This window comes from Notolepis coatsorum (genome assembly GCF_963971535.1).
Source record: "Notolepis coatsorum genome assembly, chromosome: 1".
Classification (NCBI taxonomy): domain Eukaryota; kingdom Metazoa; phylum Chordata; class Actinopteri; order Aulopiformes; family Paralepididae; genus Notolepis; species Notolepis coatsorum.
In genome coordinates, this window is record NC_140165.1 from 100,070,834 (window position 1) to 100,085,156 (window position 14,323).

General features: G+C 41.9%; 1 protein-coding gene across 1 annotated transcript; it reads right to left on the reverse strand.

Moving 5' to 3' along the window:
- Window positions 1-4,337: 4,337 nt before the first annotated feature.
- cth1 (cysteine three histidine 1) lies at window positions 4,338-6,477 on the reverse strand. The gene is made up of 2 exons (XM_084330110.1): window positions 6,259-6,477; window positions 4,338-5,555 (listed from the first exon to the last, which is right to left on the reverse strand). The coding sequence occupies exons 1-2, from the start codon at window positions 6,268-6,270 to the stop codon at window positions 4,566-4,568; spliced, it is 1,002 nt and encodes a 333-aa protein (XP_084186236.1). The 5' UTR covers window positions 6,271-6,477; the 3' UTR covers window positions 4,338-4,565.
- Between the last annotated feature and the right edge of the window lie 7,846 nt (window positions 6,478-14,323).

Here is a 14,323-nt window from a genome sequence, read left to right on the forward strand (position 1 = left end):
CCAGAAAAGAAGTATATACATTTGACGTAGAAACTGTACATTGGAAGAGGTTGGGTAGGTGGGGGGGGTACTGTACATTGGAGGTGGTTGGGTGGGTGGGGGGGAGGTTGGGTAGGAGAGTGGGTGGGGGACACTGTACAACTGTACAAGCAACACTGTACATTGGAATATTGACAAGACCATACTTGGTCATTTTTACTGTACATTGGAGGGGGTTGTGACTGAGGGACTCGGAAGAGATACAGTAGAGCGAAAGTCAATTAACGTTGATGTCAAGATGGACAGTGGAAGAAAAAGAAAGGGTGGAGGAGAGAGGGATAAAACAAATAAAAAGAAAGGCCCTTACAGGAGAGAGTGGTTAACTGTATTATAATAGTAAATAGAAAAATATGTTGTGCTCTTGCTTTTTTCTTTTTGAAGGTGGAGAGAGTATAGCATTGCTAGTGCCACAACAGTTTTATTTGAGGTCCATAACAGTACATTGTACTAAGCAATTGTTGGCTCATTAGTTTGTGATTCACATGCACTAAAATTCACCAGAATGCAGGAAATTAAGTCTTTGTAACAAAAAAATTCCTGGTGGGGGACCCCCAGACCCCCCGCTTAAAAAGTGGCCTGATTGGGGCTATATTTCGCGCTATATCTCCCGGTATGAATTATTTCCCCAGTCCGGCCCTGGTCACCTCTTTCCAGAATATCTTAACTGGTGGGCAGTCCCAGTACATGTGCATAAATGTCCCCTCGTCCCCATTTGTACATAAGGAGCATTTGGAGTCTTGTATAAGACCCATTTTTTCAGTCTTATAGGAGTCAAGTATGTCCTGTGAATATAGTTAAGATTGATTTGTTGATGGTCCGGGTTCCTTGATGTGAATCGAATATTTGCCCAGGCTGCTTGCCAATCAAAGTCGCTTTCCAGGTCTGGTATATCCCTCCTCCAGACAGAGTCTAGTTGGAGGGTTTCATACGAGGACGTTAGTAATTGATGATAAAAATCTGAAACAAAACCACTCAATGTCTCTCTTTCATAGAAGAATTTGTGGTATCTGTGGTGTTCAATTGGTATGTCTAATGGAACACCGTGAGACTTCAAACATAGCCGTAACTGTATGTAAAAAAAGCCATGTGGACTTGGTGAGATTAAATTTTTTGCATATTTCTCCATAACTACACAAACCCTGTTTGTTAAAAACATCCCCTAATGAGTGTATGCCTTGCTCTTCCCATATAGGGAATCTTATAGGTCGTTTTTCAATCAAGAGTGCATTGTTATTGAATAAGGGAGTATGATTGTGCCATTTATGTGGGTTAGGATATTTTTTTTGTGTTTCGCGCCATATCCGGATCGCATGAGTGATTATGGGGCCAAATTTCCGTTCGCATTGCTTAATTGGTAATTTGGTGTATACTATGCCCTTCAGCTTATGTGGAGCTACTATATTTTCTTCTAAATTTCTCCAGGATACTAATGCTTGGGGATCAAACCATGTTGTTAGTGGTCTTAAAGTGTATGCCTTAAAGTAGTGGTAGAAATCTGGAAATGCCATACCTCCGTCTGCTTTGTTTCTCTGTGTGGTGGATCTTTTTATACGTGGTGGTTTGTTATTCCAAATAAATTTGTATGTGGAGGAGTGTAATTCTTTCCAGTAACCCTTTGGAGGGGGTAACGGTAGCATTGAGCTGAAAAAGTTGATTCTAGGTAGGATGTCCATCTTGATTATTGATATACGTGCCTGTAATGAGTTTTTAAGTTTCGACCACCTGACAAGGTCGTATTTGATTTTGTTTAGGATTTTTATGTAATTGTGCTTCACCGTTTGACTTATGTTGGGGAATATCTCAACTCCCAAACATCTAAATTGTTTTACCATCTGTATCTCTTTTGGGAGGGTTATATTTCTTTTTGCAGGGGCGTTAAGTGGGAGGAAGGCCGACTTCGGCCAATTTATCCTAAATCCCGATAGATCTCCAAAGTCCTCAATCAGCTTGAGAAGATGAGGCAATGCTGTGTTGGGGTTTTGCATGAACAGTATTACGTCGTCCACATATAAACTAATTTTGTGTTGTGTGCCCTTGATTATGATTGGTTCTATGGATTGGGATTGTCTTATATATTGTGCTAAAGGCTCTAATGATAGATCGAATAGTCCGGGACTAAGAGGGCAACCCTGTCTGGCTGAGCGTGATACCGGAAAGATTTTGGAGATGATTGTACCTGTTGTAATCATGGCCGATGGGTCTTTGTATAATACTTTAATCATATCGATGAATCCTTTACCTAACCCCATCCTTTCTAATACTGCCCATAGATACGACCATTCCAACCTGTCAAAAGCTTTCATTGCATCCAGGGACAGTATCGCCTTAGGTGTGTTGTCTTCCTTATTGGCATCTAGTACGTGTAGTAATCGTCTTATGTTATCGGTGATAAAGCGACCTCTTATGAAGCCAGTTTGGTCCGGGTGGATTAAAGATGTCATATGTTTTTGTAGTCTGATGGCTAATACCTTAGAGTACAGGTTGATATCGGTTCCGAGGAGGCTTAAAGGTCTATAGCTACCGCACTCGGTGGGGTCTTTCCAATTCAGATAGTTTTTTGCATTGATTCTTGCGCATTTTGGAGGAAAAGCTATCAGTGAAATCCTTGATCATTCCCTTTACCGACATCCATATTATTCTGGGGTCTTGCACCGAGTTTGCATTCTCCCGTAGGAATACTATAAGAGCTTCTTTGAGTTGTGTAATGAATTCATTGTTATTAAGCAGCATCGAGTTAAATCGCTATCTTGGGGCTCGGGAAGATAGTATACCAAATGTTCCTTTTAGGAGTAAATAACAGTGATCTGATAGTGCATTGGGTATCATTTCCACTTCATAGTTACCAAATAGTCTCAGGGATGCAAAGACATAATCTATTCTTGATAATGTGTTATGTCTCGCAGATCGACAAGAGTACTTTCGGGTCGTGGGATTAAGTGATCGCCATAAGTCATTTACACCTGTAATCTTCGACCAATCCTTTAATGCATTAGATGAATTCTTTTGTTCGCTGGAAAAGGCGAGGTAAGATTTGTCCATCCTTGGATTCCAAATGGCATTAAAATCCGCACCTATTATAAATGAGTAATCGGGAAGGTCTAACATTGCATTGGTTAGTGTAGAGAAGAAACCCTCTTCGTACAAATTTGGGGCATATACCGCTGTCAACGCTATTTTCCTGTTATTGTGTACAATCATAGCTATAGTTATACGACCATCTGCATCAGACCATACTCCCTTTAATTCAATATTCAACTTACGTCTACACCTCGAGTTCTTGTACCAAAAGAAGAGTGACTAATATTATGATACGTGTTGTCCGCTAACGTATCTATGTCTTTCTCTAAAACCCTAACCCTATATTGAATCATTTAAAATATTTTTGCACCACATAGTTTACTGAAAATTGCTTGGTAGCATCTACACCTTTATCCTCAACATGCAATTATCTATGAATATGTATATTGGAGGGGAGCTCCAGTAGCTCACCACGTACCGCGAGTGCTATTTCAGCGCCGTGGACAACCGTGCTCGTCACGGATCTGGGGCTGAGCAAGTTCGAATCCCGGACTGCAGCCGTGCCTTTCTCAGAGTGTCTTCCCCCCCATCTGAACCCTTTCAGCCTGCTTCTGTCGGTCGAACTTGACCAAGTATAAATGCGATAAACGTATAAAAGAGCCAGGGAAATGGCCAAAGTTTAAAAAAAAAAAAAATATGCATATTGGAAACAAACCCATTATTTACCAGGTATTCCAATTAAGCAGATTGTTCCAACATCTGCCAATAACTCAAGCTTTAGTTTAAGCCAAATGTGTACCCAATATACTAATTTGACGGAAGTGATAGTCCTTGGATTTCACTGAGTAGGGAAGCTCCCTCTCCAGTAGTGAAATAAGTCCTGTACAATTAATGTGCAAAATTACCCCCCAAAGAGGTAGATTATGAAATAGTAGTCTGCTGCCTCACCCTCAGTTTCTGCATTGAGCAGTAAAGGCTCAAGGAAGCAAACATGCTTTACATTTATATACACACAGTTTGCATATGAAGAATGAACAAGAGTCAGAAGTAAAATTTAAGTGGTTTATTCATGAAGCTCAATATTCAGACATTACAAACCCTTAGATATTCATTTATAAAACTACTATGTACAACAGTTAAAGTTTAATTAGATAAAAGATCACTGCACCTGCATGTTAAAATAATCCATTGCAGTACAGTGACAACTTGTACAGTTGACAAATTAAAAACAGAGCCAAGTCAAACTGCCCCGATCACAATAGACATCACAAAAAGCTGAGGTCACTGTAGATTGTCAAGGACATGGTACAGGGGTCAACTTCATTGTGTTGCTGTAACAAAAAAAAAAAGTTAAGCAATCAGGAAAAACATGTCAGTAAACATAGCCAATAAAACCCTTAAAATAAAATATAAAGTTACGACCTCTTGGGAAAAGTCATTGTGCTAAAGTTAAAGTTGCTCAGTGCTGATGCCGTTTGTAACAGTGGTTCCGAGTATGCACACACAAACTACATCGACCTACTGTCCCAGATACTCTGGGTGGTAATGGCCATGGCCTTGCTGCTCTCCAGCTGCTGGAGGCGGAGGGCCAGGGGCAGCAGGAGGTCACTGAGGTGCTGACTGGAGAACGTGAAGGCATTATGGGCCACGGGGTCCGTAGTGAGCGGGGTGGTGGCGAGAGACGCTAGTGCAGAGGGGGGAGAGGAGCAGCTGGAAGAACAGGACGGAGACATGGAGAACATGTCGGAACCCGGGGACAGAGGCCTGCTGAGCAGCAGAGGGGACAGCTCCCCTGGGCACAGGTTGGGGTCTGAGCCTTTGAGGGTGCTCGGGAGGCTGTGCTGGAAGCGGCAGCGGGTGCCATAGAGGCAGAAGCCGAAGGAGCTGAACGTGCGGCACAGAGGCCCACGGAGCTTCCACTGCCAGGACGGAGATTGGGGTTGAGACGGTACGGGCACAAGATAAGGGCGAGCACTCTCCTCCGCAGCGCTGTCGGGGGACTCCACGTTGCTTCCGCCCTCCACGTGCAGGAAGTTGCAGCACGTGCCAAAGGGGCAGACCCCTGCGGCCTGGAAGGTGCGGCAGGCGACGTTCCTCTTGCGACGGCGGGCGGGGCGCTGCTCTTTGGGGCTGTGGACGAACAGGCAGCGGGTGCCGTAGAAGCAGTAGCCGGCCGTGTGGTAGCTGCGACACAGCTCCGTCTTGTACTTGGGGTGGCGGGAGGGAACATGGAGCTCGGCGAGGCCGTGGGCGAACTGGCAGCGCTCGGCGTACTTGCAGAGGCCTGTGGCGGCATAGCTGCTGCAGAGCTCCGTCTTGTAGCGGGTGGACAACACCCAGGGCATCGGGGGAGAGGAAGAGGACTCCACCAGGGGAAGCAAGGCCTCGGCCAGGGACATGCCTCCTCCTCCTCCACCACCCTCAGACTCCTCACCCGACAGCAGGTTGTCCACCATCTCTTCCTCTTGGTAGGCAGACAGGAACATATCGTCACTGGTCTGAGGAGGGGAGGGGGGAGGCAGATGATCAGTAAGGCATTTTCATTTAGTAAGTGATGTTTTGCATCCATGAAAGAGCTTCTACAAGTAAGCTAGCGACCAATGTTGTCCCAGTCAACACCCACCATTCATCCTAGGCATCAGGCGGACTTCACTTAAATTAATTGTGGGGACCTAAATGAAATATTACACTTCTGAAATCTAGACAAGCTACTGCTGTGCAGATTAATATAAGTTAAAGTTTGTTTTCAATTTGTTGCTAGTTTGAGTGGCTATAGTTTGTGTGCTGTGCATCTGCCTTGCATGGAATGTAGAGTTGCCTTGCTGGGAGGATTCTAATTATTCTGTGAAAAGTTGTTGGTAAAAGTACACAGACAATGAGAAATAGCTTAGATTATATATATTGTAGACACACATTTGATTAAATTACACAGAACATTGCAGTTAGTTTACATTTCAGAAGTAATTTAGACTTAGTCCTCTGGAAGTGAATGAGGAGGAATGGTGGGGTTGATGGCAGGCAAGAGGGGCAGCAGTGGGTAGCTAGCTTAAAAATAGTGTAGCCTGCCATTTTGGATAAGCCGTTTAATAACATTGTAGTCTAAAAAAGGTGCAAGTAAACATACAGCAGCCCAATAAAGATCAGGTGAAGTAGAGCCTAAATAGACACTTAATGAAAAGTATAAAAGGGTCAAACACTTACCTCAAACAACATGACTGCAAATAGTCTTAATGGATATTTGTCCAACAAACTTTTTGCTTTGGTGGTCAGTGTGGTCACTGCGCCTAATAATTACAGCACCAAAAACGCTTACAATTTTTAAATCCAGACACTTGAGGAATAACAAAAGCCCAGTTGAATATCTTTAAAAGCAAACGTATGTAATAATGGCATGGAATGGACCCCAATGACCCTGTTTCGTTAGGAAGTCGCAAGCAATGACTCACTGGTCGGTTGTCGTTTTAACCTGATTCCCCTCCCGCGTTCAATCCGAATCAGCTGTGTTTAGATTACACCGCACGGGGTCAATTCATACCAACCAATCATATCCAAGTAAAGCAGCATTGTTTATTGACAGACCAATCACGTTGAGCTGTACAACGTGACGTTTTATACGTCACGGATGAGATCAAACTGGGAACGAGGTTAGTGTCAGCTGGAAGAGAAGAGGTCCCTGATCAAAGGCAGCAAAAGGCAGGGTGAATGAATGAATGAATGAATGAAAACTTTATTTAACAGATTGCAGAATGGGTACAATACAGTACGGCTCAATACATACAATTGTTAAGGGGATGCAGACCTGAGAAAGACGGTTGTCTTGTTTCCATCAGGGTCCCCCATTTTCAATTCATATAGACATTTATGACATACACAACATACATGACATTTATGGCATAGGGACATATAGGTATTTAGTACTGATACATTTGTGACATAAACGGTATTCAAATATACAGTAGGCCTACTGTTACCCCTAGATCCTGACAGAGTATATACATATGATGGGGAGGGGACTGTACATTAGGAGGGGGTGGGTGGGTGGGAGAGAAATATACATAGGGCGGGGAGGGAATATATACATGCGGTGGGGAGGAGACTGTCTATTGGGAGGTGGTGGGGGTTTTGGGCATTTACGGTGGCCAGTTTAGAATTGCAGCCTCTCGTAGGTGCTCTTTAAGAGCGGTTTTGAATGTGGGCAGGGATTCACATTCCTTTACAGCTTTGGGTAGGGCATTCCACATTGTTGTGGCATAATTGCGAAACGTGTTTAGTCCCTTGTTTGAGCCGAATCTGGGTTTAACATGATTTGTTGAGCTTCCTCTGGTGTAGTGGTTGTGGTATTCACTGACCTTTGGGAAGTATTTTGACATGTACATGGGCACCCCGGTCGTATAGTGTATCTTGTAGACCAGGCCCATTGCAAGTTGCTGTACTCTGCCGTCTACTCTAAGCCATCCTAGGTTGTCAAAGTGGGCAGGGGTGAGGTGGGTTCTGGGGTTCAGGTCAAGTAGTAGTCTGACCAGTTTGTTTTGTGATGTTTGTAATTTTGTTTTAAGCGCCTTTGAGGTGCTTTGGTACCATGAGGTGCACGCATAGTCATAGTACCCTTGAATGAGTGCTCCTGCCAGAGTCTTCAGGGTATTCTTGTTTACCAGAGGAGATCCGGTACAAGAATCTAGTTCGTTGGTTGACTTTTTTTTATTACATTGGATGCCATTTTGTCACAGGAAAGATTTGCCTCTAGGATGGAACCCAGGTAGGTAATTGACGCTAGATCGGACGACCCGGAAGAAAATGTTTACATGTATTTAAATGTTTAGGTTGCGGGAGTGGTTAAGGTTAAGGATACGTTTAAGGTTCAAATGATGACTACTTGCGGCTTTGTAGCTTGCCCAAAAACTGACGACCTCCAATACAACGTTCGCTCTAGTTTCAGTTTATTTAAAAGGGACAGCATACACACTAAAATTCACTAATCAACATGCCAGCTGGCTAATTCGCAACTGTAGTCCTTTTGGCAAGATGTTATAAAACCATACACCTAAAACAGAAGCATTAAAAGTAAAACACAATATGTACAACACAATAATAGTAAAAGCAATAATAAAATACATAATGAACTGATTGAAAGTGGTCACATGTTTGATTTGTTAATAGCCAGGTCTTATTTCAGTTGGTAGGATGTTCCAAAACTGAGTGGCTCTGACTGCAAAACAGGGTTGACTGAAGGAGCTGGACCTAAACGGCACAGTAGTCCCCTCTCTGGGTAGATCTTGTGGACCTATTATGAGATGTTTTTTTGAGAGAGTTGCAATTTGTACTGGTTCTTTAATTAGGGAGCCATTCTCTTAATTTCAAGCTGTTTTGTTGATCTTTGGCTGCTGCCAGATAACCTTTTCAAATAGTCCCAGATTTACAATAATAATAATATTTACAAAGAAGGTGGCTTTATAAAGGAAGCAAAGATTTGTCTATCTGTTGATAGTTTGGTCTTCTTGAGACATATTCTCAGGGCTTGTTCGTTCATGAGTTTCCTTATATTACCATCAATCCAGGGGAGTCTGTTTGCTATTATTTTTTGTTTAGCATTTCTCAAGAAATTATTTTGTTGTATTTTGAATTGTATTTAGGAACATGCGTGTCAGTATCCACATTATTCCCAGATACTGTCCTTCCAGTTGATGTTCTTAATTGCACTTTCAAAGCCATCCACTCCATAACCCACCCTTCTCTCAATCCCCCTCTACTTTACTTACTCCCCTCTCTGCCCCCCCCCCCTTTCCCTTGTCATGTGTATTCGTTGTTGTCCTTCATTGTCCTTAGTTGTAATTTGTTTGTCAATATCTAGTCTGAGTTCCCCCCCTCCGAGAGGGCAATGAAATATATATTTTTTAATATTTTTCTTATTTTACTACACTTTATTTAATTTTGTACTGTAAATAATTAAAACATATAATAAATAATAAAGTTGTCCCCCGAAGAGGGGGGGGGGGGGGGGGGGGGGTGGAGTGCGCTCAAAAAAGGGCCGGGAAAAAAGCTAAAAAAAAAAAATCACTCTCCTAAGGCCCTTGTTACACAGTGTTTTTGTGCTAGTTTTATACGTTTTTGAATACGTTTGCTGTCCCTTTTACATAGAAATGTCGTTTTTGGCGGATACGTTGTGGCCCTACTGAAAACGCTAAATTGTGTTTTCCGTTTTGGAGTAGCGCCAAAACTCGCCGACAACAGTCGTGTAATCTGCACAGAGCCGTTGTTGCGAAAACGCCCATGCGCAGTAGATACCATCTGCGTGCCCTTCCGGTGACAACAGAACAGAGCTGTCCCAAATAGCTGCAGCTACCATGTGTTGTCAAGTTATTGTTATAAGGACCCCAGTCCAAGCTACAACAGTCTGCATTCCCTTAACAATTGTTTGTATTGAGCCGTATTGTATTGTACCCATTATGCAATATGTTAAATAAAGTTTACATCCATTCATTCTGCTAGCATTACCGATTGCATGAGCAGCTGGCTAACGTTAGCTATCAGCTCAGAGCTCCTCTTTCAATCTTAACAAGCATTAAACAAAATGGCCCAGTCATCTATTCACCTTTGTTTAATACACACAGCGTTGTCTCTAATGTTATCTAGCTACTGATAGCTCCCGATATCATCAGTTTGGTGCTGGCTAACTAGCGTGAGCTAACGTTAGCTTCTAGCCACAATGCTATACTGTTATAATGGCATATTCCATTCACGTTAGCATGCAGCTAACAATGTAGCTAACAACGTCACCGATCTTTTTTGAGACTAAACTATCCGCTCTTGGTGGTCACTTGTGTTGATGTTAGTTTTGTTTCATATTATTATCATACTATTCTGAATTTATTACATTTTGTGTTAGAGGTCAGGTGTGCTTGGTTTTGGGGAATTTTTTTAACTATGAGGGTTAGGTTGTGATCAGACAGGCCTGTAATCATATGTCTTAGGCAATCTCTCAGGTTTGTTAGAGAACATTAGATCAATTTGAGTTCTTGATATGAAAGTTATCCTAGTGGGCCCCTTTACTAAGATCAAATTTATTTGTAATTCGATTTGACCTAACTTAATTATCTTCATAGTTTAGGTTCAGATCGCCATGGATTAATACTTCCTTCCCTGAGCTATATTTCATGGAAGTTATCAAGAAAGACAGACTTTGCAGAGGGTGGCCTATACACTCCAATTAAGACAAAGGACATTCTAGATGTGACATTCAGACAGATGCATTGTCATTCTCGGGGCATTGGATCTCTTCGCATAATATTATGTTCTCTGACATAGATTACCCCCCCCCCCCTTGAACGCTGTCCTTATTGTAGATAATGTATTACAGGTATAGTTAGGGCAGAGGATGGGGAGTTTTTGTGGAGCCATGTCTCAGAGAGGCACAGGAAGTCTAGATTAGAGTCTGAGAGAAGATGTTTAATTTGGTTGCTTTTTGGGATAATACTATGAATATTCAAATGTCCCCCTAGCAGTCCCTTGGGTCTGGAGCGAGGATTCCACAGAGCATTGGCATCATTGACATATCAACCCTGATCAAATTGTTCCCCCATTATCAGAGCATGGACACAATCAACATCCCCATCTGTTAAAGAACCATCGGCTACATAAACATCTGTGCTCATTCACACCTCAGTAGAAGAGGGACATTTCACACTTCAAAGAATTCTTTAATTAAATGATGTCTGTTATAGCTATAGTCTAGGCTACTAGTGAATAAAGGTCAACAGGAACAGACAAACATCTACTTAGGACAATGAGGTAATATTCATGACTTTGTCACGCTGCCTGCCCCTCTATTATATGATTCAGTTGAAGGCTCTGTCCTAGTAAGACCCCAATGACTGTTATTTTTTCTTTCCAAAATCAGGCATGTAGTGGAGAGCAAACCCACCTCACTAAACTGATATCAATCTTTATTATTGAAATTCATAGTAGATTGTAGCAAGTAGCCTATCAGATTGATGCAAGTTACATGAAAAGTAACCATTATGTTGTTTGTTTTTATTAACATTTTAAATGTTCTTTAACAACAAAAAGACTAAAGACATTGAAACAAAAAAATAATGGAAGAGAAACTATGTATTGGATGGAACCATTGGCACTCTGTAAAATGTGATTCTTCTTGGAATAAAACCTTTCCTTCAGTTTATAATACTTCAGTGCAGAATGTCATAAATGTTGTCGTCCTCATTTCAAAGGAGAAAGAAAACAAGTGAAAAAGACCATGTACGACCACGAAGAAAAAAAACCTTTATTTCTTTTCTTATCAAGATACATTAAAGGATACAGAGACATTGGAATAAAAAACACTTGAGAAAAAAAACTTTTTCTTTTTTTTAATTGTAGCATATTTCTCTCTCCGACATACAAAATTCAACCCCCCCCCCCCCCCCTTTTCCCCGTCGAGTCTAACACCCTCTGGAATCACTAAGCCCCCCATCCCAAACCCACCCCATGAAGGAGAGCAATGACCCACATGTACAATATCTTAACCCTCTCCATTCAATAATGGAGTAGTAATTACACTTTTTTTTGATTTTATAAAAAACACTGAAGTTTCCAATAAGCCAGTCTTTTTCCTTTCACTTTTTTTTTCCTTCCCGCATATTAGTATTTGCTACGAATTTTAACACTTCAATTTATTTTTCTTCTTTTTTTAAGAAACATTACAAAAGCCCACATTGGGACCAAACTTGCTTATAAATCCACCAAGTAACCCTCTACCGGCATCACGCCTGAGGGAGACCGGGGAATTATAATTATCCAATTAAGCACTGATTTTTTTTAATCTACTCACCCTTTCATAACACAAAAAAAAGAAAGAAAAATAATAATAAAAAGAATCAAACCAAATCAACCCACATGTTGAAACATAACTGGAGATTCCTTTCACATCATCACAATCAAAAACATGATTTCTGCTCCTATGTCAGTCATCACGTATTGCTGCTTTAAGTAACATTATCTGTCAACCGGCCAGTAACAGGTTTCCGCCAGTTTCATACAAACTAAAAGCCAAACAGTTCACGGTTGTAAATGCTGCGGCCTTAAAGTAGGGAGAATCTAGCATTACCTTGCAGGTATGGGGTGTCAATACACACAGGGGCCATCTTAAGAGTTTTACACCTCTACAGCGAGCGCGTTTATATGCACATCAATATTTCGGATACTGGTTCAAGTTCTCAAGATCGGATAAGGTATATATGCCTGTTCATATCACAATTACCAATATTGTCTGTATACACGAGTCAATGGGATATTGCTGGTATTACCATGGAAACAGAACTCAAAACAGACCACAAAACTCAACAGTTAACGGATCAGGTGTTTAACATGGCTCTTTTCCCCCCGCCAATAGAGGTAAAGCCCCTCCCCTTCCGCTAACCCCATTTCTGGAAAAATATGTACGGTAGTAAACAGCGAGACAAATTTGATCATGTTTGATTTGTACCATGAATTACACATGTTTGTCAATTTAAAAAGATAATTTTACAGGTCAAGAAAGTTGATAGACTGGCAAGTAAGCGGACATTATCGATAGCTTTTGATGCTATAACGTAACATTACTGACAGTTACACGTCTAAATTGACAAAACATCATGCGTGTAATTCATGGCACAATTCAAACAAGATAACAAAATTATTCGTCTCTCACCATCGACTACTATATATATATATATATATATATATATATATATATATATATTTCTTTCTCTCCGCCGAATTAGGGTCCCATAATGGTTCCAACAGAAGGGGGAGGGACTTCGCCTCTATATCTGCATATCACAGCCATCATCTATGCGGGTTTAGTCGGGATTTGAGATTACAAACTAAATCGCAAACGAGACGGAACACAGAATATTCAGGAGCATCCTGAACATTATCATAATATGAATGTGGATGTAAACGCACCCATTATGGCTTGATTCGGATTCCTTCACTTATACAGCTTTCCCCTCTAAAATAGTACCACGAAGCCTCCCGCACTCGCCCTGCGTGCCACATCACACACAGCAACACATGCACTTTAGATCCACGACTGCTTGGATTTCCTCCAAACCTAACAGTATGACGAGCCGCTCTAGCCTTTAACCTACAGACCTGTTCACACCGCTGCTCTCTCCTGTTCAATTCACGGTCACTGTACTCGAGCTGTAACCACCCCCCCCCCCCAAATGGGCTCAAATGACTGTATAAAGAAGTGTGACAAAGTGATAAGGGGAACAAGACGGACTGACAGTGGCAACAATCAACTGGTAGACTGATAGACAAACACGACTGTGACCCCCGGGAGGGGAGGAGAGCCTCTGAGCTCTGGGGGGAGACCTCGACCGGTTAGCCTTCATCCCCTCGTCAGGGAAACCCTCTCCCGTGGCTTCCGAGGGGCTTTCGGAGCGCTAAAGGGGACGTGTCGCCGGTTCCAATGTTTTTTTAATTTATTTTTTATTAACTGGGTGGCGTGTGAGATGACGTAAAAGTAAATTCAACGGTCATTTCGACAAGTAATGAGACACATGCTTGATGAATACACACACACACACACACACACACACACACACACACACACACACTGAACTGAGACCGTCGAAGCAGACTTTGTGACGGAATGCGAGTGGTCTCTTCATCAAAATAGATCTTTCTGGAGAAAAAGAAACATGCTAAAAAATAAAAGCCCCTCCCTGGCCACCAGAGGGCGTACCTCCCACATACCATCCGCCTCCCACCTCGACCCACTTGCCCCCCTTGTCTTTTGTCTTCATCAGAAAGGTGTCACACCCCCCCCCTCCTTGAATGTTGCAAATATTTACACAAATAAAGATAGAGACCTGGAGGACAAAAATAAAGTGTGCTTTATCACCATTGTTTCAGGATGAGAAATATCTTGATTTTAAATTACACAGTTAAAAATATTCGCCATTAAAAAAAAATAAAGAAGAGGGGAACAAATGAATGAAGCAAGGAGGAGGAATAGAATAGTACAAACACCAAGACTGTGTTTGCATGTTCAATGTAATGTGAATGTATAGTTATTATTAAAGTGTGTGCGTGTGTGTGTGTGTGTGTGTGTGTGTGTGTGAGACCCAGGTCCTGTTGGCATTTGTTTTAATCACCTCGGATAAGAAGATGGGTGGGGTTTGTAAACAAAGTCAATTCATTCTCCTTTTCTTAACCGTTTCTGCGCCAAGAACGAGTTTACTCGTTATTGCCCGCCATGCGTTCAGCGCCAGAAACGAGTTTA